This window comes from Mesoplodon bidens, assembly GCF_964165515.1.
Source record: "Mesoplodon bidens genome assembly, chromosome: 10".
Lineage (NCBI taxonomy): Eukaryota > Metazoa > Chordata > Mammalia > Artiodactyla > Ziphiidae > Mesoplodon > Mesoplodon bidens.
The window spans coordinates 40,410,572-40,434,046 of NC_138172.1; the positions used below are offsets into that span (position 1 = coordinate 40,410,572).

Consider the following 23,475-nt stretch of genomic DNA (forward strand, 5'->3'; position numbering starts at 1 on the left):
CCTCTCACTGTTGTGGCCTCTCCCGTTGCGGAGCACAGGCTCCGGACACGCAGGCTCAGCGGCCATGGATCACGAGCCCAGCCATTCCGCGGCATGTGGGATCTTCCCGGACCGGGGCAGGAACCCGTGTCCCTTATATCGGCAGGCGGACTCTCAACCACTGTGCCACCAGGGAAGCCCACTCCTAACTTTCTTAATCAAAATACTTTGAGACTAAAAAAATTTTTGTTGTCTTAAATAAAACATTCTGTTGAACTTTTTTTTGATCAAAATATAAAATTTTTATGACTGAAGTAGTCTATATAAATTATTAAATTTTTTTCCCTTTAATCAGGATTCATTATTTTGAAAGCTATTAAGAACGTTTTATGTTTAGGTGAGATTTTTGGAAGCAGTTGAAATGAACTTATGTCTGTATGGGATAGTGGAATGAGCATTACGTTAGGTTGGAAGACGTGCGTTCAGTACTCTTGGCTGCTAATTGGTGTCATTGAGCAGGTGACTTGACTTCCATGTTTTAACTTTTCATTTGTAAGTTGGGAGTAAGACTGTGACTCCCATAGACAGTTGTTCGAATCAAATGAGATAGTCCTCGAAGGTAGGATTATATAAATTTGAGGCGGTAGTGATACTTTTGCCATGTATCATTTGGTCCCCCTGCTTCATTCTTATTGGTTAAATAGAATGTTACTCTTAGAAATTTTTAAAAGTCGATTTAAAATCTTATAGTCGTACATTGACTGCCTTTTGAGAGGGTATGAATCTGACATTAAGTTATTAATGTCAGATTCAATTTATTAGTTAAAAATGTCATCTCTTGGGCTTCCCTGGTGGCGCAGTGGTTGGGAGTCCGCCTGCCGATGCAGGGGACACGGGTTCGTGCCCCGGTCCGGGAGGATCCCGCATGCCGCGGAGTGGCTGGGCCTGTGAGCCATGGCCGCTGGGCCTGCGTGTCCGGGGCCTGTGCTCCGCAACGGGAGAGGCCACAGCAGTGAGAGGCCCGCGTACTGCAAAAAAAAAAAAAAAAAAAAAAAGTCATCTCTTGCGTACATTTTAATGTTTGATCGTTTTTGTGGGTGATTTGGAGAAAGTAAGTGGAGTTAAAAATGTTCTATCGTTTAAAAATTGGATCTTAAAATACCTAAGATAATCATTTTGATTGGGCTTTGAACCTGGCCATCTTTATTCTGAAACTGTAAGGTTGTCCACATGAAATCTTTCTCATTCTGAGTGACAATAAATGAAGCGTGTAGATAGTAGTGAAGTTTAGAATATATACAAAGCTATGTATATAAGTCATTAAAAATTACTTTTTGCCTGGAGGGTTGGTTTGTTTTTCGCCGAACAACCTTCCTCCAAATGGTGTCTTTCAGGTTTAGGATTTGGCGCTGTTCAGTTGTCTGCAGGTATATGAAAAATAAAAAGTTATGGTTATTAATTTTTCACGTTGCTTTACCATGTGTGGAAAAACTTGCAGTACATTATGTGATTCCTTTGAGAAGCTTGTACTTACTAAAGATTATAAAGTTATCTTGTGGGTATGTACAACATACTTTGCCAGTTCTGTGGGTTAGACTTGAAGAGTTTATTAAAGATTATACTATGTTGAGTATTACTGATTACTTTCAAAATTGAGTATTACTTATTAAAGATTTACTATATTGAGTAAATTGGAAAAAAAATCTGATGTTAAATTTTCACTTGAAAGTTTATAGTCCTCAGAGAAGTAAACTTGGTTTTTATGGGAATTGGCATTGTAGGAAAGGGGAATTGTAAGAAGTTTTTAACATTTAAAAATTGCTTCCCTGGGGGCTTCCCTGGTGGCGCAGTGGTTGAGAGTCCGCCTGCCGATGCAGGGGACGCGGGTTTGTGCCCTGGTCCGGGAAGATCCCACATGCCGCGGAGCGGCTAGGCCCGTGAGCCATGGCCGCTGAGCCTGCGTGTCTGGAGCCTGTGCTCCGCAACGGGAGAGGCCACAACAGTGAGAGGCCTGCGTACCGAAGGGGGAAAAAAATTGCTTACCTGGTTTTTAACTTCTTTATAATAAAATGTGTTTTTTAACTGAGATATATGATAATATTTGAAGTGGATTTTTTTTTAAAGTCCAGTGGTTCTTAAAGTGTAGTTCCCAGTCATGTAGTGTCACGTGGGAACTTGTTAGAAATGCAGATTCTTGGGCCTGACTTATTGAATTAATAAGTGGGGCTAAAACTTGAGAACCATTATTTTAGACTAACAGAATTGACATCTTATGTGCTTAATTGTATGAAACTTGTTTTCAGTTTTTGGCTGATGTCTGACATACTTGTTTCACTTTGTGGCCTTAAGGAAATGTGTTTTTACTGGACACCTTTAAATTAAATAAAAGGAAGCTATCTGTAAGGATAAAAAGGAGTAGTGTACAACAGGGATAGGCAGACTTTTTCTATAAAGGTCAAGAGTAAATATTGAGGCTTTGTGGGCCATGCAGTCTCAGCTGCAACTGCTCAACTCTGCTGTTGCAGGAAAGCAGCCATAGACAATGTGCAAATGAATGAGTGTGCTGTGTTTTGATAAAACTTTATTTATGGACACTGACATTTGAATTTTATGTTATATTCATGTGTCATGAAATATTATTTTACTTTTAATTTTTTCCCAGCCATTTAAAAAATGTAAAAACCATTCTTAGCTTGTGGGCCACACAGAAACAGGCAGTAGACTGGATTTTACCAACCTCTGGTCTCGGGGATTTCATGTAAAATAAAGCATTCTGGACTTCCCTGGTGGTGCAGTGGTTAAGAATCCGCCTGCCAGTGCAGGGGACACGGGTTCAAGCCCTGGTCCGGGAAGATCCCACATGCCGCAGAGCAGCTAAGCCTGTGTGCCACAACTACTGAGCCTGTGCTCTAGAGCCCGCGAGCCACAACTACTGAGCCCACGTGCTGCAACTACTGAAGCCCACGTGCCTAGAGCCTGTGCTCCGCAGCAAGAGAAGCCATGACAATGAGAAGCCCCACTCACTGCAACTAGAGAAAGCCTGGACACAGCAACGAAGACCCAGTGCAGCCAAAAATAAATAAAATTAAAAAAAATAAAAATAAAGCATTCCAACAAAATACCAGTCTTCATCAAAGTTAACTGCATGCTGGCTGTTCTATTTAGAGTGGAAAGCTAACATACCTGAACAAATAAAAATTTGCGAGGATACTAAGCTTTAAGAAGAATTGCCCTTTTATATTACGCAGTTTGATTGACAGTAGCACATCTTGAGAGCCAGTCAACCTAAGGCGTAGTAATTAATGTTAGACTGTGTAGCTGATATTTTGCTGTATATGTATCACTTAGACATTATTTATTGCAAGAGAAACATTATCTTGAAATGTTGGGTGGTACTGGGAAAGAGGTTTTTTCCAGGAAGAAAACTTTAGTTTTTTAATGGAAGGAAGTATAGATGTTTTTTCCTGCTCAGAATTGGAGGTTAAAAAAAAAAAATTAATGATGGCTTTTCAAAGTGATAGTGAGTGCTTAATACTAAGTTAAATTTTTACATTTAATTGAACTCAGTAATTTATGCTTTCACTGTCATGTACCCTGTATCTTTCCTTGCTGTAATGCTCGCTTGCTGTCTACCATGAATTTGGCCTTCTTGACATTATTCACATTAGCATGGATAACTTTTCATGTACATTTGTTTTAAAAAAATTTTATTGTGGTAAAAAACTTATAAAATTTACCATCCTAACCATTTTTAAGTGCCCACGCATGTATTTTTTTTAATGCATAAAAACAACCATTTTATTATGCTTAGAGTTCCTGTGTGTCTGGAATTTGGATGGGCACAGTAGGGCCAGTTGTCTCTGCTCAGTGGTGTCTGGGGCCTTGACTGGGGATGTTTGATGATTGGGGGTGACCTGACAGCTGGGGGCCACAATCACCTGGAATCATCTTTACTCATGTGTCTGGTGGTTGTGCTGTCAGTCTTCTGAACAGCAGCTGGGGCCTCTCCATGTGGCCTCTCAGTGTAGCCTGGGCTTCCTCAGTATGGTGATGTCAGAGTGGTTGGACTTTATTGTTTTTCAGGGCTCCAAAGGTGGGTGTCCCAAAAGAACTGTATGGAAGCTGCATGATCTTTTTTGATTTATCTTCAGAAGTCACACAGCATCACTTCTGTTGCATTCTAATGGTTTTAAGCAAGTCACTGAGGATGGTCCTGATTCAATAGAGGAGGGCCATAGATCCCTACCTCTTGTTGAGAGGAGTATCAAAGAATTTGTGGACTTGTTTGAAAAACTGTAATACAGTTGGCTCTCTGGCCACATGCGAAATATAGTGGCCAGTATGTCTCATTCCATTATATTAGGTTGGCCAGAAAGTTCGTTCGGGTTTTTCTGTTACATCTGATGGAAAAACCCGAACAAACTTTTAGGCCAATTCAGTAGCATCAGGCTCAAGTTTGAGGTCCAGGATCTCACCATCTAATTTAGGTCCAGGTGCAGATGAGATGACACTTGGGTTTGGTTTCTTGGGCATAGTATTTCTCATTCTTAAGATGTGTTAACTGAAAGGACATGTTATCTATCCCTCCCCACGGCTCCCAGTATTTATGTAAGTGTCTCAGACACTTAAAAATCTGCCACCAGGCCAGTACTTAGGTACTGGGAAGTAAGCTAACATTGTCTTCCTTTGTCTTCTGCACAGTTGCCCCAGTTTTTGAGTCTCTGTCTTTATCTTGCAGTATGTTCATGCGGATGCTCCTACCAATAAAACACTGGCTGGGCTGGTGGTACAGCTTCTCCAGTTCCAGGAAGATGCCTTTGGGAAACATGTCACCAACCCGGCCTTCACCAAACTCCCTGTAAGTACATCAGCTTATCACACTGGGACATCTTCAGTTTCTGTACTCTTGGGTGCAGGCTACAGCTCTTTATTTTGCTGCTGCTATCCTATAGAATAGGAAAAAGGAGGAATCGCTACAGAATTTTAGCTATAGAACACTATTGCTTTTGAACTGTAGGAAGCATCTCTTTCAGAAGTCATTTAAAATTTGCATTAAACATCACAACAATTATTACCTAGACTTAACTGTTAACATTTTACTATGTTGTAGTTTCCTATTGTCTTTACTGTACTAAGTCTTTTCCATTTTTTCCTCCTGATTCAGTTCTTGTGGCTAGAATGTTGTTTCTTGGAATCTTTTTATATTTTGTAGGTGGGATTCTTCTGAGCTTATGTGAGAATATGATTCTGTTCTCCTTGCAGTTGGTATTTTGACTGAAAGTTTGGCTTGGTATAGAAATATTGGGTTATGCCTTATTTCCTTTTGTAATTTGAAGGTTTTGTTCTTCTCAACATTTGATTTTGTAGAGAAAAATCTGATACTACTTGTTGATTTCCCCCTTTTTTTAATTTTTGAAATTTATTTATTTGTTTGTTTATGGCTGCGTTGGGTCTTTGTTGCTATGCGTGGGCTTTCTCTAGTTGCGGCGAGTGGGGGCCACTCTTCGTCATGGTGTGCAGGCTTCTCACTGCAGTGGCTTCTCGCTGCGGAGCACAGGCTGTAGGTGTGCGGGCCTCAGTAGTCGTGGCATGCGGTCTCAGTAGTTATGGCTCGCCAGCTCTAGAGTGCAGGCTCAGTAGTTGTGGCGCACGGGCTGAGGTGCTCCATGGCATGTGGAATCTTGCCGGACTGGGGCTCAAACCCATGTCTCCTGCACTGGCAGGCGGATTCTTAACCACTGCGCCACCAGGGAAGTCCCTGATTTCCCCTTTTAATACTGATCTTTAAAATTCATAAATATGTCTAGTTATCATATGTCATGATCCGAAGACTCAGTTATGTTTCTTTAGCTCAGGGAACATTCAGTCTGTTAGTCTTCTCTGCCATCCTGTATTTCTTTATATTTTTGAACTCTGATTGTACAAATACTAGATTTCTGGGAACTATCTGTCCTATATTTTCCCATAATTTTTGTCTTCCATTTCTCTGATTCGGGTTTTTGTAGTTTCCAGTCTGCTGTTTGTTGCCTCTACTGAATTTATTATTGGTAGACCTTTTTATAAATCTCCAAAGCTTCCGATTTGTGTGTTCTTATTTCATCACTAAACTTTTTGTTTTAATAACTCACTGATTTCTCAGATATAATTGAGAATAAAAAATATTGTTTTATTGATATTGCAGTAAATCTGTTCATTTCACTTATGGTATTTTTGTTATCCAGAAATTTATTTTCATTAAATATATGGATGTATTTTTTTGAATCACGTTGGGAAGCTTTCTCCACTTGTAGGTGATAAAGGATTTCAGCCATGTGTTCTTCTAGTATTTGTAGAAGAACAAATTTCTACACTATTTGTAGGTGTCATTTTTCACATGTAACTCTGTTATCCATTTAGAATTTATCTTGGTATTCATTGTGAGCAGTGGATCCAGTGCTCACAAAAAAAAAAGCAGTTTTATCTTTTTTCCATATGATCATCTGGTTAACCCAACAACATTTATTAAAGGGTGCTGCTTTTCCGCATGATTTCTTTTTTTAAGATTTTTTTTGATGTGGATCTTTTTTTGTTAAATTTATTTTATTTTTGGCTGTGTTGAGTCTTCGTTGCTGTGTGTGAGCTTTTGTCTAGTGGGGCGAGCAGGGGCTACTCTTCATTGTGGAGCACGGGCTCTAGGCGTGTGGGCTTCAGTAGTTGTGGCGTGTGGGCTTCAGTAGTTGTGGCGTGTGGGCTTAGTTGCTCCGTGGCATGTGGGATCTTCCCAGACCAGGGCTCGAACCTGTGTCCCCTGCATTGGCAGGCAGATTCTTTTTTTTTTTTTTTTTTCGCGGTATGCAGGCCTTTCACTGTTGTGGCCTCTCCCGCTGCGGAGCACAGGCTCCGGACGCGCAGGCTTAGCGGCCATGGCTTACGGGCCCAGCCGCTCCTCAGCATGTGGGATCTTCCCGGACCGGGGCACGAACCCATGTCCCTTGCATCGGCAGGCAGACTCTCAACCACTGCGCCACCAGGGAAGCCCTGGCAGGCAGTTCTTACCCACTTTGCCACCAGGGAAGCCCTGATGTGGACCATTTTTAAAGTCTTCATTGAATTTGTTACAATATTACTTCTATTTTATATTTTGTTTTTTTGGCCATGAGGCATGTGGGATCTTAGCTCTCTGACCAGGGATTGAACTCATACCCTCTGCATTGGAAGGTGAAGTTTTTTTAAAATAATGTTTGTTTTTATACTGCTTTTATTTTAATTTTTAAATTATTTATTTATTTATTTATTTAGTTTTGACTTAGTTGCAGCGTACGGGCTCCCCCTTGCGGTGCGGAGGCTTCTCTCTAGTTGTGGCATGTGCGCTTAGTAGTTGCAGCACACGGGCTTAGTTGCCCCGTGGCATGTGGGATCTTAGTTCCCCAACCAGGGGTCGAACCCACGTCCCCTGCATTGGAAGGTGGATTGTTAACCACTGGACCGCCAGGGAAGTCCTTTCCTCACTGATTTGAGTTCAGCAAATATTTAGCATTTGATTATATGCCAAGTTCTGAGAATTCAAGGAGTAATACAGTGTATTGTTTGTCTTCAGGGGGCTTACTTACCCTCTAGTGACCTATATGAATAGAGCCTTTGACTTTCCTCATGTCAGGAAATGTTTTCCAAGGGAAAGGACATTTGAACTGAGTCCTGAAAGTAGAGTGTGAGTTCTTTAGGGACATGCTGGAAGATCGGATTTTCAGGCAGTGATAGCAACATATAAAAGCCTAAAGGCTTTTAATGTAGTTGCAAATAGTTCAACAGGGTTAGAACTGAGGGACAGTAGGCAGAAATATGGGCCAGAATCAGTCATAAAATGACAGGTTTACTGTGTTAGAAGTGTGGCTTTTATCTTGAAAGTGATTAGGAAACACAGCAAGGGGGTAGAACTTTGTGATTTTTGTGTGTGTGTGTGTGTGTGGGGAGGGTGGGTTGTGGGGCTGAAATAAGAAAGAATTGACTGGGATGACTACACTGAGCAGATTGCTTTCTCCCTACGGTGGAAGCCAGAGTATAAAAGCAGGTTTCTGGAGAAAGGTACTCAGTTTAGTCTGTGTTGAGGTTGGCTCTCCTGTAGGTACCTCAGGTTTAGAAATCCTATAGGTAGTTGGAAATGAGATCTGGAGTTCTAGAGAACAGGTTGAATTAGAGGAAGAGATTTGGGAATTACTGGGTACTGGTTGAATTCACATTTGCAGAGCAAGATCATTCCTTTTATTTTAATTATTTTTTAGCTAATGCTTTCAAAATACCTATTTCTTAATAATATGTGATTTAAGTTATATATATGTGTAGTATATTGGCATTATAGTAAGTACATGCATATAATTTATAAATACATGGTTAGATACTGGAGGTACTTGCTCATTTTTTTTTTTTTTTTTTTTTTTTTTTTTTTTTGCGGTACGCGGGCCTCTCACTGCTGTGGCCTCTTCCGTTGCGGAGCACAGGCTCCGGACGCGCAGGCTCAGTGGCCATGGCTCACGGGCCCAGCCGCTCCGCGGCATGTGGGATCTTCCCAGACCGGGGCACGAACCCATGTCCCCTGCATCGGCAGGCAGACTCTCAACCACTGCTCCACCAGGGAAGCCCTCATTTTTTAACAAATGGGAACTACTCCACTCAATAATCAGAATATTTCATTTTCTGAACTATGTGACCAATTGAGGTTTTTGGGTAACTTAAAATTAATTGAAAGTAAAAATTTGCAAGAGTAGTATAAAGAACTTTCACTTTCATTTAGAATCCCCAATTTTTAGCATTTAACCACATTTGCTTTATCATTGTCTTTTTCTCTGCGTGTTTGGGCATATTATTCTGAATCATTTGAAAGCTTCATGTTCCTTTACCTCCAAATACTTGAGTGTTTATTTCCTGTTCTCTTATATTATCAACTGGATTAGAGTTATCAAATCAGGAACTGGTTGAAGTTTTCATCATTTAAAACACTGTAATATAATACAGATTACATTTTATCAAGTATAAAATCATTTAGAATAAAATTTACATGTAGCTTTATATGAAGTATTATATGTAAGGTGATTCACATTGTGTTTTTGGTATTTCTAATTAGGATTGTATGAGTGTCTTAAAAAACAGTATTTACGAGGGACTTTATTTGTGGAATATTTAACTCCAGGGAAGTAAACCATTATTGTTTTTCCAGATTTTAAAGATTAGAGAAGAATATTTTTAGGAATAAACCAGAATTAAAAATAATTCATGACTTAGTGCCATTGGGACCAGATGTACTTCTTTTTCTCTCAGAATAGTGTTTAGCTTTTTTCCAAATGAAAGGGATTGATATAATGTGTAATGGTGTAAAACAAAGATGGAGGAGAGAGACAGTAAAGCAGAGAATGTTTTAGTGAAACATGTAAGCTATTTACCTTAAAAAGCTTTTTTTCCTGAATAAACTGGACTGGTGTAGGAGTTCACTGTTTGGGCTGGGTTTTTTTTTTTTTTTTTGATTTTTTAAAAATCAGAATGGAACTTCATGTACTAACTTCCTAAGTCATATTGGATATTAAACAGCTGGCTCAACATAGGGTAGGTTCTATCTAGTGCTAATTGAGAAGTTAGAAAGATTTAGGGGAAAAAAGTACTTTGTAAGGCTAAAAATATATTGCATAGGCAAACATAATATGAATTGAAATATTTTTTACCTCCACAAGTAAAAATTCTTGTTATTCCCTAATCCCTTCAAGGCTTAGTACATTTGCATGCATAACACAAACATAATTGTAACTACAGGCTAGACAATTTTGTATTCTACTTTTAAATTTATATTTAATTTATTTATTAAAAATTTTTATTAGAGTATAGTTGATTTACAATGTTGTGTTAGTTTCAGCTGTACAGCATAGTGATTCAGTTTTATATATATATATATATACATATATTCATTCTTTTTCAGATTCTTTTCCCATATAGGTTATTATAGAAAATTGAGTGGAGTTCCCTCTGCTATACAGTACGTCCTTGTTGGTTATCTATTTTAAGTTCATTTATATCATTTTTAAATTTTATTTTATTTATTTATTTATTCATTTTGCTTGCCCCAGGTCTTAGCTGCGGCACGCAGGATCTTCATTGCGGCATGCGGGATCTTTAGTTGTGGCATGCGGACTTCTTAGTTGCAGCATGAGAACTCTTAGTTGTGGTGTGCATGTGGGATCTTGTTCCCCAGCCAGGGATTGAACCTGGGCCCCCTGCACTGGGAGCACAGGGTCTTAGCCACTGGACCACCAGGGAAGTCCCTATATCATTTTTTTAAATTAGATTGCACATATGAGTGATATCATATGATATTTGTCTTTCTCTGTCTGACTTACTTCACTTAGTATGAAAATCTCTAGGTCCATCCACATTGCTGCAAATGGCATGATTTTGTTCTTTTTTATAGGTAAGTAATATTCCATCGTATATATATATACCACATCTTATTTATCCATCCACCTGTCAATGGATATTAAGTTGCTTCCATGTCTTGGTTATTGTAAATAGTGTTGCAGTGATCATTGGGGTTCATATATCTTTTTTAATAAATTTATTTATTTATTTTTGGCTGTGTTGGGTCTTTGTTTCTGTGCGAGGGCTTTCTCCAGTTGTGGCGAGTGGGGGCCGCTCTTCATCGCGGTGCGCGGGCCTCTTACTGTCACGGCCTCTCCCGTTGCGGAGCACAGGCTCCAGACGCGCAGTCTCAGTAGTTGTGGCTCGCAGACTTAGTTGCTCCACGGCATGTGGGATCTAACCAGACTAGGGCTCGAACCCGTGTCCCCTGCATTGGCAGTTAGATTCCCAACCACTGCGCCGCCAGGGAAGCCCCATATATCTTTTTGAATTATGGTTTTCTTCAGATATATACACAGGAGTAGGATTGCTGGATCAGGTGGTAGTTCTAGTTTTAGCTTTTTAAGGAACCTCCATGCTGTTCTCCATAGTGGCTGTACCAATTTACATTCCCACCAACAGTGTAGGAGGTTTCTCTTTTCTCCACACCCTCTCCGGTATTTATTGTTTGTAGACTTTTTGATGATGGCCGTTCTGACTGGGGTTAGGTAATATGTCATTGCAGTTTTGATCTGCATATCTCTGATAATTAGTGTGTATCCTTGCCTCTTTTGTCATGTATTAATTAACCATAGATGCATGGGTTGTATTCTACCTTTTAAAATAGATCATAAGGGGACTTCACTGGTGGCGCAGTGGTTAAGAATCCGCCTGTCAATGCAGGGGACACGGGTTTGAGCCCTGGTCCAGGAGGATCCCACATGCCGTGGAGCAACTAAGCCCGTGCGCCACAAGTACTGAGCCCGTGTGCTACAGCTACTGAAGCCTGCGTGCCTAGAGCCTGTGCTCCACAACAAGAGAAGCCATTGCAATGAGAAGCCCGCGCATCAAAACAAAGAGTAGCCCCCGCTCACTGCAACTAGAGAGAGCCTGTGCGCAGCAACGAAGACCCAACACAGCCAAAATAAATAAATAAATAAATAAAATACCAAAAAAAAATAAAATTTCATTTTACTTTATTTTTTTTATTGAAGTATAGTTGATTTACAATTTGTTAATTACTGTTGGACAACAAAGTGATTCAGTTATACACGCATATATTCTTTTTTTATATTCTTTTCTGTTATGACTTATCCTGGGATATTGAATATAGTTCTCTGTGCTACTGAATATAGTTCTCTGACCTTGTTGTTTATCTATTCTATATATAAAAGCTTACATCTGTTAACCCCCCCAAAATATGGAACACTTAACAAATTGCGAGTCATCCTTGTGCAGGGGCCATGCTAATCTTCTCTGTACTGTTCTGATTTTAGTATGTGCTGCCACAGCAAGCACTCCTGTAACTTTTTTTTAAAGTATTATTTTACGTTTTGGAAACCAGCACTAAAATATGGTTGTCTTTAATCCAACTTTAGTCAGAAGTCTTGATGGACTTTAAAACCAGTTGATTTTGCCTAAAATAAAGCTCATTCATTTCTTTTTTAAAAAATTAACTATTTTTTGGGCTGTGCCGGGTCTTAGTTGCGGCATGTGGGATCTCTACTTGAGGCACGGGCTCAGTAGTTGTGGCGCACGGGCTTAGTTGCCCTGTGGCATGTGGGATCTTAGTTCCCCAAGCAGGGATTGAACCCGCGTCCCCTGCATTGGAAGGTGGCTTTTTTTTTTTTTTTTTTTTTTTTTTGCGATACGCGGGCCTCTCACTGTTGTGGCCTCTCCCCTTGCGGAGCACAGGCTCCGGACGCGCAGGCTCAGCGGCCATGGCTCACGGGCCTAGCCGCTCTGCGGCATGTGGGATCTTCCCAGACCCGGGCACGAACCCGTGTCCCCTGCATCGGCAGGTGGACTCTCAACCACTGCGCCACCAGGGAAGCCCGGAAGGTGGCTTTTTAACTACTGGACCACTAGGGAGGTCCCTCATTTATTTTATTTTTTAATTTAGTTTAATGTATTTATTTTTGGTTGCATTGGGTCTTTGTTGCTGCATGTGGGCTTTCTCTAGTTGTGGTGAGCGGGGGCTACTCTTCATTGCGGTGTGCGGGCTTCTCATTGCGGTGGCTTCTCTTCGTTGCAGAGCATGGGCTCTAGGTGCGCGGGCTTCAGTAGTTGTGGCATGTGGGCTTAGTTGCTCTGCGGCATGTGGGATCTTCCCAGACCAGGGCTCGAACCCGTGTCCCCTGCATTGGCAGGTGGATTCTTAACCACTGTGCCACCAGGGAAGCCCCCTTATTCATTTCTTTTCTTTTTTTGTTTTTTATAAATGTATTTATTTTATTTGTTTATCCTTGGCTATGTTGGGTCTTCATTGCTGCGCATGGGCTTTCTCTAGTTGCGGCAAGCGGGGGCTACTCTTCGTTGAGGTGCTCAAGCTTCTCATTGCGGTGGCTTCTCTTGTTGCGGAGCACAGGCTCTAGGATTGTGGACTTCAGTATTTGTGGCACATGGGCTCAGTAGTTGTGGCTTGAGAGCTCTAGAGTGCAGGCTCAGTAGTTGTGGCGCATGGGCTTAGTTGCTCCATGGCATGTGGGATCTTCCCAGACCAAGAATTGAACCTGTGTCCCCTGCCTTGGCAGGTGGATTCTTAACCACTGTACCACGAGGGAAGCCCTCATTCATTTCTTAAATTGAAATAATGTAAGATCCTGAATCTCCACCAAATAGTTTCTTGAACCAGGTGTTATGGGAAGAGCCCCGAGCTTAGGAATTAAATAGCCATATACTACCACTCTGCAACCTTGTGTGAAGGCACTTCGACCTGTAGTACCATTTCTGGGAACGTGTTCCTTGCCCTACTGATCCCATGGCATAGTTGTTAAAATCACATGATGTGTGAGAATAAAAGCTCTTTGAGAAATTAGAAGTAGTATGTAGTACTTTAAGACATAAAAAGTAGATTGCTGACTTGTGTAGCAAAAGTGTTTTTGGGGGGCTTCCCTGGTGGTGCAGTGGTTAAGAGTCCGCCTGCCGATGCAGGGGACACGGGTTCGTGCCCCAGTCTGGGAAGATCCCACATGCCGCAGAGCAGCTGGGCCCGTGAGCCATGGCCGCTGAGCCTGCGCGTCCGGAGCCTGTGCTCCGCAACGGGAGAGGCCACAACAGTGAGAGGCCCGCGTATCGCAAAAAAAAAAAAAAAAAAAAAGTGTTTTTGGTAAAAGTAAAAATGTACATGTAAGGCATACATATTATTTAAACATTTATTATACTAGTTTGCTATCAACTCCAGTTCTTTTTTTTTTTTTTTTTTTTTTGTGGTACGCGGGTCTCTCACCGCTGCAGCCTCTCCCATTGTGGAGCACTCCGGACGTGCAGGCTCAGTGGCCATGGCCCACAGGCCCAGCTGCTCCACGGCATGTGGGATCCTCCCGGACCAGGGCACGAACCCGTGTCCCCTGCATCGGCAGGCAGACTCTCAACCACTGCGCCACCAGGGAAGCCCTCAACTTCAGTTCTTAAGGAAGGTCCCAAAGAGCCATGTCTTCTTGTTTCTCTTCAACTTATGTTCCAGAGATAGTGTATTTTGTGTAAATGAGCTGTGAACCTGAGAACTAACAGAATGCTGTAGTGCCCTTTGAATTAAAGCCAGATTTTTCAGTTGAACATTGATAAGTCTTGCTTTACCTTCTTACTCACTGCAAGTGTTTAGTATGTATTTATTGGTTGATGTACCTTTGCTGTGATGTTAGTAACTGTCTCAAAGACAGGGAGAGTGGAAGGCTCCTTAAAAAAATAAGCTAGAGAGCTGAACCATATTTACTTTCTGAAATTGAGCTTTTCTTAAAATATCTACAAAAATGTAAAGCACAATACTGACTGATTTTAAAGCAACTATCAGAACTCAGTGAAATGATTATTACTTTTCAAAAGGAAATATGTTGAGGAGATTGATACACAAAGTTTCAAGGGACTATCATTAAAATTTTTGGAATTGATTTTCAAATTGTCATAGGAACTTATATAGGGTTTTTATATCTATCTTTGGTGGAATGTAATGAATACTTTAAGGGTAAAATTTGTTGTCAAAGCCAGTTCTGACAAATAAGGTCATGTGATTCAGCTGGGTAGTACTATTTTGGGACATTTTAAACAAGTCACAGTCTGTAGGCTATCTCTCAGTGACACTTTGGAATTTCTACCCATTAAGTGTGACTGACTTCATGGCAGGAATTCTCATGAACTTGGTCAGTCTGGTGTAGAGGAAAGGATGGGAGTTTGAGGGCTGTCACTTCAATGATCTGTTTCCTTTATTTGAGTCAATAAACCATGCTTTGTGCTCAATAAATTTTAGGGAAAAGAAAATTAATAAGAAAAGGCTTAGAGTCGTCAGAAAAAGGAGTTGGATCTGATTCTTGGTTTTATAATTGTTCCCTTCAGAGTACCTGAGTGGCAGGAATAAATGGGCAGGTCTAAGAGGAATCTATTGTCTTCAGATTTTTCACTTAGAACAGTTTTTCCTGATAGACTTCTTTTTGAGCTTTCTGCTCCTGAAAGTGTTCTGTGGCAAAGAAGCATTAGAAAACTAGGAATCAGTGAACATTATGGTCCCTACAGGTTTAAGTTTTTTTTTATCTGTATCTGAGAATGGTATTGTTTTGCCAAGATCATGCTAAATTCTAGGACTTTCTGGAATGGGGGAGGAGAAGACCACGATTAGCATGTAAGTCTGAGAAGCAAGAACAAAAGTACTTGTGGAGACAAATCACTCATCTTAGTCACCACAGGAGTGGTGCTACACTCTTGGAGTGACTGGAGAAGTTCCTGATGTCCATGGGGTCCAATCTAGCAGGGAGGGCAAAACTGTAAAGACTTCAGACTGCAGCCTGGATCTCCTTAGAACAAGGACATTATCTTACAAATACAGTTATCAAATTTAGGAAATTTAACATTGACACAATACCATTATCTACTATATAATCTGTCTTCACATTTCACTAATTATCTCAGAAATGTTTCTTATAAGATCTAAACCAAGATCCCACATTTCAGTTATATCTCTTTAGTCATGATTAATTTGAAATAGTTCAGCCTATGTCTTTGTCATTCATGACTTAAATTTTTAACCACTGGACCGCCTGTTCTTCATGACTTAAATTTTTGAAGCATACAGACAAATGTTAGATTTGTAAAATTCTTCCATGTTATTACTTGTAGTTGCAGTTTGTTCATTCTGGTTACTGTTTAAGGGTTTGGCAAATTTTTTCTTAAAGGGACAAATGGTAAATATTTTAGGCTTGCAGGTATATGGACTCTGTCACAACTACCCAACTCTGTTGTAGCATAAAAAGCAGCCAGAGACAATTACCTACATGAGTAGGTGTGACTGTGTTCAAATGAAAATTTTAAAAATGGGCAGCTTGGTCATAATTTGGTATCCCTTGCTGCATAGTATTTCACTGTGGGCATATTGCACAATTTATTTATCCAGTCTACCATTGATGGGTTTTTGGGGTTATTTCCAGTTTAGGGCTATTGCAAATAGTGCTGCTGTGAATATTTTTGCATATGTCTTCTGGTAAACATAGGTATTTATGTCAGTTACACTCCCACGTGTGGAATTGCTGGGTCACAGGGGGTGCATGTTCAGCTTTAGCAGATATGGCCAGTTTTCCAGAACCCTTGTGCCAATTTATACTCTCACATGCAGTGTACAGTGTACAAGCGTTCTAATGCTCTACTTTCTCACCAATGCTTGTAAGTTGTCTTTTTAATTTTAGTTTTTTGGCGGATTTGTGGTGATACACATTGTTTTGTAGTTGCTGATAACTAATGAAGTTGAGCACCCTTTTATATTTTGCACCATTGGGCTGTCCTCTTCTGTTTTTTACCAATTTTTTTAAAAAATTAATTATTTTTGGCTGCATTGGGTGTTCATTGCTGTGCGCGGGCTTTCTCTAGTTGCGGCAAGCAGGGGCTACTCTTCGTTGTAGTGCGCAGGCTTCTCATTGCAGTGGCTTCTCTTGTTGCGGAGCATGGGCTCTAGGTGCACGGGCTCCAGTAGTTGTGGCACGCAGGCTCGGTAGTTGTGGCTCGTGAGCTCTAGAGCGCAGGCTCAGTAGTTGTGGTGCATGGGCTTAGTTGCTCCGCGGCATGTGGGATCTTCCCGGATCAGGGCTTGAACCTGTGTCCCCTGCATTGACAAGCGGATTCTTATCCACTGTACCACCAGGGAAGCCCCTGATGTGTTTCTCGAAGCTGAGGATTTATATCCTTTAAAATTTCTCAGAAACTTTAGCTTTTATTCTTCTGTGTCTAGTTGTCTAATTTTCTGTCAGCTGTGCTTTTACTTTCATTGGATGGGTTACATATATATATTTCTCAAGCCTTTCTCTCTTTTTTAGTGTCCTTAATCACTTTATGTATTCTAATTTTACAAGCCCTGTCATGTTGTTTCTATTATCTGAAAATGTTAGGATTCTAATCTTGCTGTTAGCTTTGTCTGTTGACTTAAAAACACTTAATTATGTTTGAATTGTGGCCTGTCAGTTCTCTTTCAGTGGAAGTTTATTTGGGAATCCTGTTGACCTGGGTTGAGAATTTGCTCATTAAGGCATTTCAGAGGACCCGCCAACTTTAGGACCGATTCTTTTTTGTTTGTTTGTTTTGGCTGCACTGTGCAGTATGCTTGATCTTAGTTCAGGGGATCAGGGATGCAGCCTGTGCCCCCTGCATTGGGAGTGCGCAGTCTTAACCACTGGATGACCAGGGAAGTCCCTAGGACCAATTCTTATGTTAATTTGGCAAGGGGCTCCTACACTAAGTATTGATAGTGTATGTCTCCAACTCAAATTATCTTGAGGCGGAAGCTTGTTTTCCTCCTTAGTTTTTAGCTGGCATATATTTTTTCTAGCTTATCCTTTCCCTAATGGTGCAGCCTGTTGATACCCCTGGTGTTATGTGTGTATGTGTGTGGTAGGTGATTGTCTTAGTTCTAATGTCCTCACTTGCATAGGTCTGTAGTCTTACTTCCTGACCCTGTAGAGAAACTCAGACCCTAGCATTTAAGTTATCAAGGTTGATGTTACTTACCTATTTAATCCCATTATCCCCAGCCTCCTGTCACCCTAGAATTTTAGTTTTTAACTCAACAAAATTGCCACTTTGACTTTTAGTTTGATTTTTTTTTTTCCTTATTTTTGTCCCTGGGGATTTGTTCTCCTTCTAATTCAGCTACACATTTAAAATAATGTCTGTATTTTTTATCCAACATGTATTTTTAGTGGTAGGGTTTTCTGGTTATTTAGCCTGCCATATTGCTAGAGCCAGCAACACCTTTTCATCTGTAAAATGGGGTGAAGACAGTGAACTTGTGAGGAGTAAATGAGGTAATATATATAAAGTGCCTCATGGTAAATTCTCAGTAATTGGTAGTAATTAGAATACTTTTCGTTCTCCTCAAGAATAAGAATACTACACCAGTGATTACCTATGATTAGAGGTGATAATTATAACACTATTATCATTTCTTTTATTAATAAACTTGGGAAATGTTTCTAGAAAGCATTGTTTTAACGCAAAGCAGTTAAAATACATAAAGAAACTTATGGAATGTTTAGTGTCTTTGTACTTTGTGAGGTAAAAGGATTCTGGACTCTAAGTGATAGGTTTTTTCAATTTATGAAGATGACTGTGATCTTCTGTTAACATTCTTGGTTTCTGGCTCATGTTCAGTTTCTGCTCCTTTATTCACTTCCTCACATCCGCTTTCTGGCACAGTCGTTCATTGATTAATAGACCCAAACAAGGCATTATAAATGTGTATGTTCTCCTCACACAAACGTATACCATTGTCGTCCTTTTTACTGCACGTTGGCACTACCTTGTCTTTAATGAATAAGTCAAAAAATAAAGAAATAAGGACACTACGGCACAAGGTTAAAGCACTTTTAAGTATTTCAGTTAGGTTTATCTTTTTTAAGGTTTACTCAGCTCGGCAGAATTTTAAGTGGGCTGTATAAATAGGTAGGATGAGACCACTTTATATACATCCAGAATAAGATTAGATTAAATTTCCAATTTAGTCAGAGATGTAGCAGCTTATCAAAAGCAGTGTGGTCACACAACTGGGAATAGAAGCAGCCTGTTAGAGCTGTCCCTGACCCCCAGAGTCTCTAATTGGGGTATGCAGCTGCTTAGATAACTCACCAAAGGCAGGCTGCCGTTGCTGGCTCTGGAAGGCTCAAGTTTCGGTACCCTATTAATTTTTAGGTTTTTCAGTACTATTCAAGAGGAATTTACTCTTAACAATCTGGCTTCTTCAGAGAATGTTTAAGAACTTGAGCTCTGATATTTGAACCACATCCAGCGGCAGCTTGAGCAGACCCTGTTCAGGGTGAGTGTAGTTGGGATGAGGATTGAATGAGGAAGTACAGTCAGGAGCCAGTGGGTGTCCCTGAGAAGTCTCTTGTCTCTGCCTCCAGCTTTGCATCCCCTGACTCTGGTCTACTACACTTTTATGTGGGTGATACTGATACTGAGCTTGTCAGGAGGACCAGAATCCCAAATCCATTTCCATGAAAGCTCTAAGAATCCTTGATGTATGACGAGGTCCCTATTTGTTCTTTTGTTTCTTCTGCCACATCTTTAAGAATGTTTTTCTTACTGCACTTTATTACTAGAACTAGTACCCTTGACAGGTTTGTGAGTCTCCCTCTTTCCGTTTATTCAGATCTTACCATTAGAAAATTGAAGGTCTCAGTTTTCTACCTCTTCATTCATCACTTGTCCCTATAGTTGTTGATAGAAGTTATTTTGTCTGTCTTAAGCATATATCTGATAATATTTTAATTTCTCAAATTAATCTGTCTAGAAATTGACTATAACCTTAAATTACATGTAGAGATGTTTTATTGTGATCTGCTCAACATATATTTCTCAGTAGCTTGGATCTGAATTTTTAAATGATTTTAGTACAGTAGAACTGTTGAGAAAAATTTTATGGATTACCTACATTGTCAGGTACTCCGCTGAATATTGATGTTAAAGATTTGAATAAGACACTATTCCTGTCCTCAAGGAGTTTGAATAACAGATAAATCTATAAACCAGTCATTTCTGTATTACGCTGTGAGTGTTGTGCATGTGTGCAATAGTGATATGCCCATGTGGTTGGCGAGAACATTTTATCTCAATCTCTGGGCAGTTCAGAGACGGATTAGTAGGAGAACTGAGTCTCATTCTACTCTAGTAGGTACCTTTGCACATTATTCTAGTTTAAGCGCCAACACTACAAAATTGTAATGTCTTATACATTTTCTCAGATAAATAACAAGTTGTCAGTGAGAAGACTTGCACCCAGATGCTTTTGTTTAGAATATGTAATGCAGCTTTTGAAATGTACCAGGAATAGTGTTGGGCAAAAAATTAGGAACTCAGAAACCCATGTAATGTTTAAAAAGCAACGAGATAACCAGACTGATCTGTGAGGCTTACTTGTCTGTTTAATTTGGAAGAGCTCATCTTAGTGATTCTTAATATTTCTTATTTTAAAACATGCTATTTATTTTTAACTGTAGTAAAATAAACATAACAAAATTTACCATTTTAGTCATTTTTAAGTGTATAGTTCAGTGGCATTAAGTACATCTACGTTGTTGTGTAACTGTTACTACTATCCATCACCAGAACTTTGTCATTTTCGTAAATTGAAAACTCTGTACCTGTGAAACAATAACTTCCATTCCTGTCTCTCTCCAGACCCTACCAACCACCATTCTGTTTTTTGTCTCTCTTAATATTTGATATCATGTTTTTTTACATTATATTATTTTGTAATAATAGTTTTCAAAGGAATAAATGAATGGTATATATATATATATTTGTGTGTGTGTGTGGTACGCGGGCCTCTCACTGTTGTGGCCTCTCCTCTTGCGGAGCACAGGCTCCGGTCACGCAGGCTTAGCGGCCATGGCTCACGGGCCTAGCCACTCCGCGGCATGTGGGATCTTCCCGGATCGGGGCACGAACCCGTGTCCCCTGCATCGGCAGGCGGACTCTGAACCACTGTGCCACCAGGGAAGCCCTGAATGGTATATTTTTAACACTTCATCTTTTTTTTTTTTTTTTTTTTTTTTACTGTTTTATATTTATTTAATTTATTTATTTTCTTTATCTTTTTGGCTGTCGGGTCTTAGTTGCAGCATGCGGGGTCTTCGTTGCAGCATTCGTTGCAGTGCGGGCTCTTTGTGGCGTGTGGGCTTCTCTCTAGTTGTGGCATGTGGTTTCTAGAGTGCGTGGGCTCTGTAGTTTGTGGCACGTGGGCTCTCTCGTTGAGGCACATGCGCTCAGTAGTTGTGGCATGTGGGCTTAGTTGCCCCGCGGCACGTGGGATGTTAGTTCCCCGACGAAGGATTGAACCCGCGTCCCCTGCATTGGAAGGTGGATTCTTAACCACTGGACCACCAGGGAAGTTCCTAACACTTTATCTTATTAGCCTATTTGATGATCACATTTATATTAAATTTTTACTTCCAAAATATGGAAGTCATTCAGCATTCGATTTATTTGAGCTCTGCTTTTATAATCCATAAAGTGCAAATCTTTTTTAAATTGTTGCACAGATTTTAGCTATAACTTAAATGCATAGTTAAATATAGTTATACCGTGTTTCAGTGGTCATTAAAATATTATAAGAGTTCAGTTATAATTTTTCTAAAATTTAATGTCAGGAACCTAAATTGGAAAAAAAAACCCTAATATATACTAATATTTCTTATTCAACAGGAGAACCATATTGGAAATTGTGTGTTACTGGAATTTTCCACATTTTAAAAATCAAATTTTAGGGGCTTCCCAGGTGGCGCAGTGGTTGAGAGTCCGCCTGCCAATGCAGGGGACACGGGTTCGTGCCCTGGTCTGGGAAGATCCCACATGCCGCAGAGCGGCTGGGCCCGTGAGCCATGGCTGCTGAGCCTGCGCGTCCGGAGCCTGTGCTCCACAACGGGAGAGGCCACAGCAGTGAGAGGCCCGCATACCTCAAAAAAATAAAAATAAAAATAAATAAAAATCAAATTTTAAATTTACCAGCAGAGTTTTGTAGTATATCAGTATTTTGTCCATACTATTATAGTCCATATATAGTCCATACTATACTATAAAAGAAAAAAGTTTTTTTCTTTTATTGAAGTATAGTTGATTACAGTGTTTCAGGTGTACAGCAAAGTGATTCAGTTATACATACATACATTTTTTTTTCAGATTCTTTTCCATTATAGGTTATTACAAGATATTGAATATGATTCCCTGTGCTATACAGTAGGTCCTTGTTGTTTACCTATTTTACACATCGTACTGTGTAGCTGTTAATCCCAAATTTTCAATTCATTCTTCCCCCCTTCCCCTTTGGTAACCATATGTTTGTTTTCTACGTCTGTGAGTCTGTTTCTGTTTTGTGAATAAGTTCATTTGTATCGTTTTTAAAAATGCTTTTTTTTAAATAAATTTATTTATTTATTTTTGGCTGCATTGGGTCTTCGTTTCTGTGCGAGGGCTTTCTCTAGTTGCGGCGAGCGGGGGCCACTCTTCATCGCGGTGCGTGGGCCTCTCACTGTCGCGGCCTCTCTTGTTGCAGAGCACAGGTTCCGGACGCGCAGGCTCAGTAGCTGTGGCGCACGGGCTTAGTTGCTCCGTGGCATGTGGGATCTTCCCAGACCAGGGCTCGAACCCGTGTCCCCTGCATTGGCAGGCAGATTCTAAACCACTGCACCACCAGGGAAGCCCCTAAAAATGCTTTTTATTTTTATTTTTTAAATATTTTTCTTTAATTTTTTGGCTGCACCACGTGGCACGGAGGATCTTAATTCCCCAACCAGGGGTCGAACCCATGCCCCCTGCACTAACCACTGGACCACTAGGGAATTCCCCATTTGTATCATTTTTAAGATTCCACCTATGTGATATCATACGACATTTGTCTTTCTCAGTGTGACTTACTTCACTTAGTATGATAATCTCTAAGTCCATCCATGTAGCTCCAAAAGGCATTATTTCATTCTTCTTTCTGGCTGAGTGTTATCCAGTTTTGTGTGTGTTTGTGTGTGTATACACCACATCTTCTTTATCCATTCAACTGTTGATGGACATTTAGGTTGCTTCCATGTCTTGGCTATTGTAAATAGTGCTGCTGTGAACATTGGGATGCATGTATCTTTTCAAATTAGAGTTTTCTCTGGGTATATGCCCAGTAGTGGGATTGTTAAATCATATAGTAGTTCTATTTTTAATTTTTTAAGGAACCTCCTTACTATTCTCAATAGTGGCTGCCCCGATTTATATTCCCACGAACAGCATAGGAAGGTTCCCTTTTCTCCACACCCTCTCCAGCATTTATTGTTTGTAGACTTCTTTTTTCTTTTCTTTCTAAAATAAATTATTTATTTATTATTTATTTTTGGCTGCATTGGGTATTTGTTGCTGCGCATTGGCTTTCTCTAGTTGTGGCGAGCCGGGGGCTACTCTTTGTTGTGGTGTGTGGGCTTCTCATTGCAGTGGCTTCTCTTCACAGGCTCTAGGTACACAGGCTTCAGTATTTGCAGCACGCGGGCTCAGTACTTGCAGCTCGCGGGCTCTAGAGCACAGACAGGCTCAGTAATTGTGGCGCACGGGCTTAGTTGCTCCGCGGCATGTAGGATCTTCCCGGACCAGGGACTGAACCCAGGTCCCCTGCATTGGCAGGCTGATTCTTAACCACTGCACCACCAGGGAAGTCCCTCTTTGTAGACTTTTTGATGATGGCCATTCAGACTGGTGTGAGGTGATAGCTCATTTTAGTTTTGATCTGCATTTCTCTAATGATTTGTGATGTTGAGCATCTTTTCATATTCCTGTTGGCCATGTGTATGTCTTCTTCAGAGAAATGTCTATTGAGATTCTCTACCCATTTTTTGATTGGGTTGTTTGAGCTGCATGAGCTGTTTTATATTCTGGAAGTTAATCCCTTGCTTGAGTCACATTGTTTGCAAATATTTT

At 40.4% G+C, this 23,475-nt stretch overlaps 1 protein-coding gene across 1 annotated transcript in view; it reads left to right on the top strand.

Annotated features, from left to right (window-relative positions):
• The window catches only part of SMARCC1 (SWI/SNF related BAF chromatin remodeling complex subunit C1), a 179,421-nt gene that overhangs the window by 3,713 nt on the left and 152,233 nt on the right, over positions 1 to 23,475 (top strand). The window contains exon 2 of the mRNA XM_081247501.1: positions 4,718 to 4,837. Coding sequence (XP_081103627.1) covers positions 4,718 to 4,837 — 120 coding nt within the window. The remainder of the gene's footprint in view (positions 1 to 4,717; positions 4,838 to 23,475) is intronic.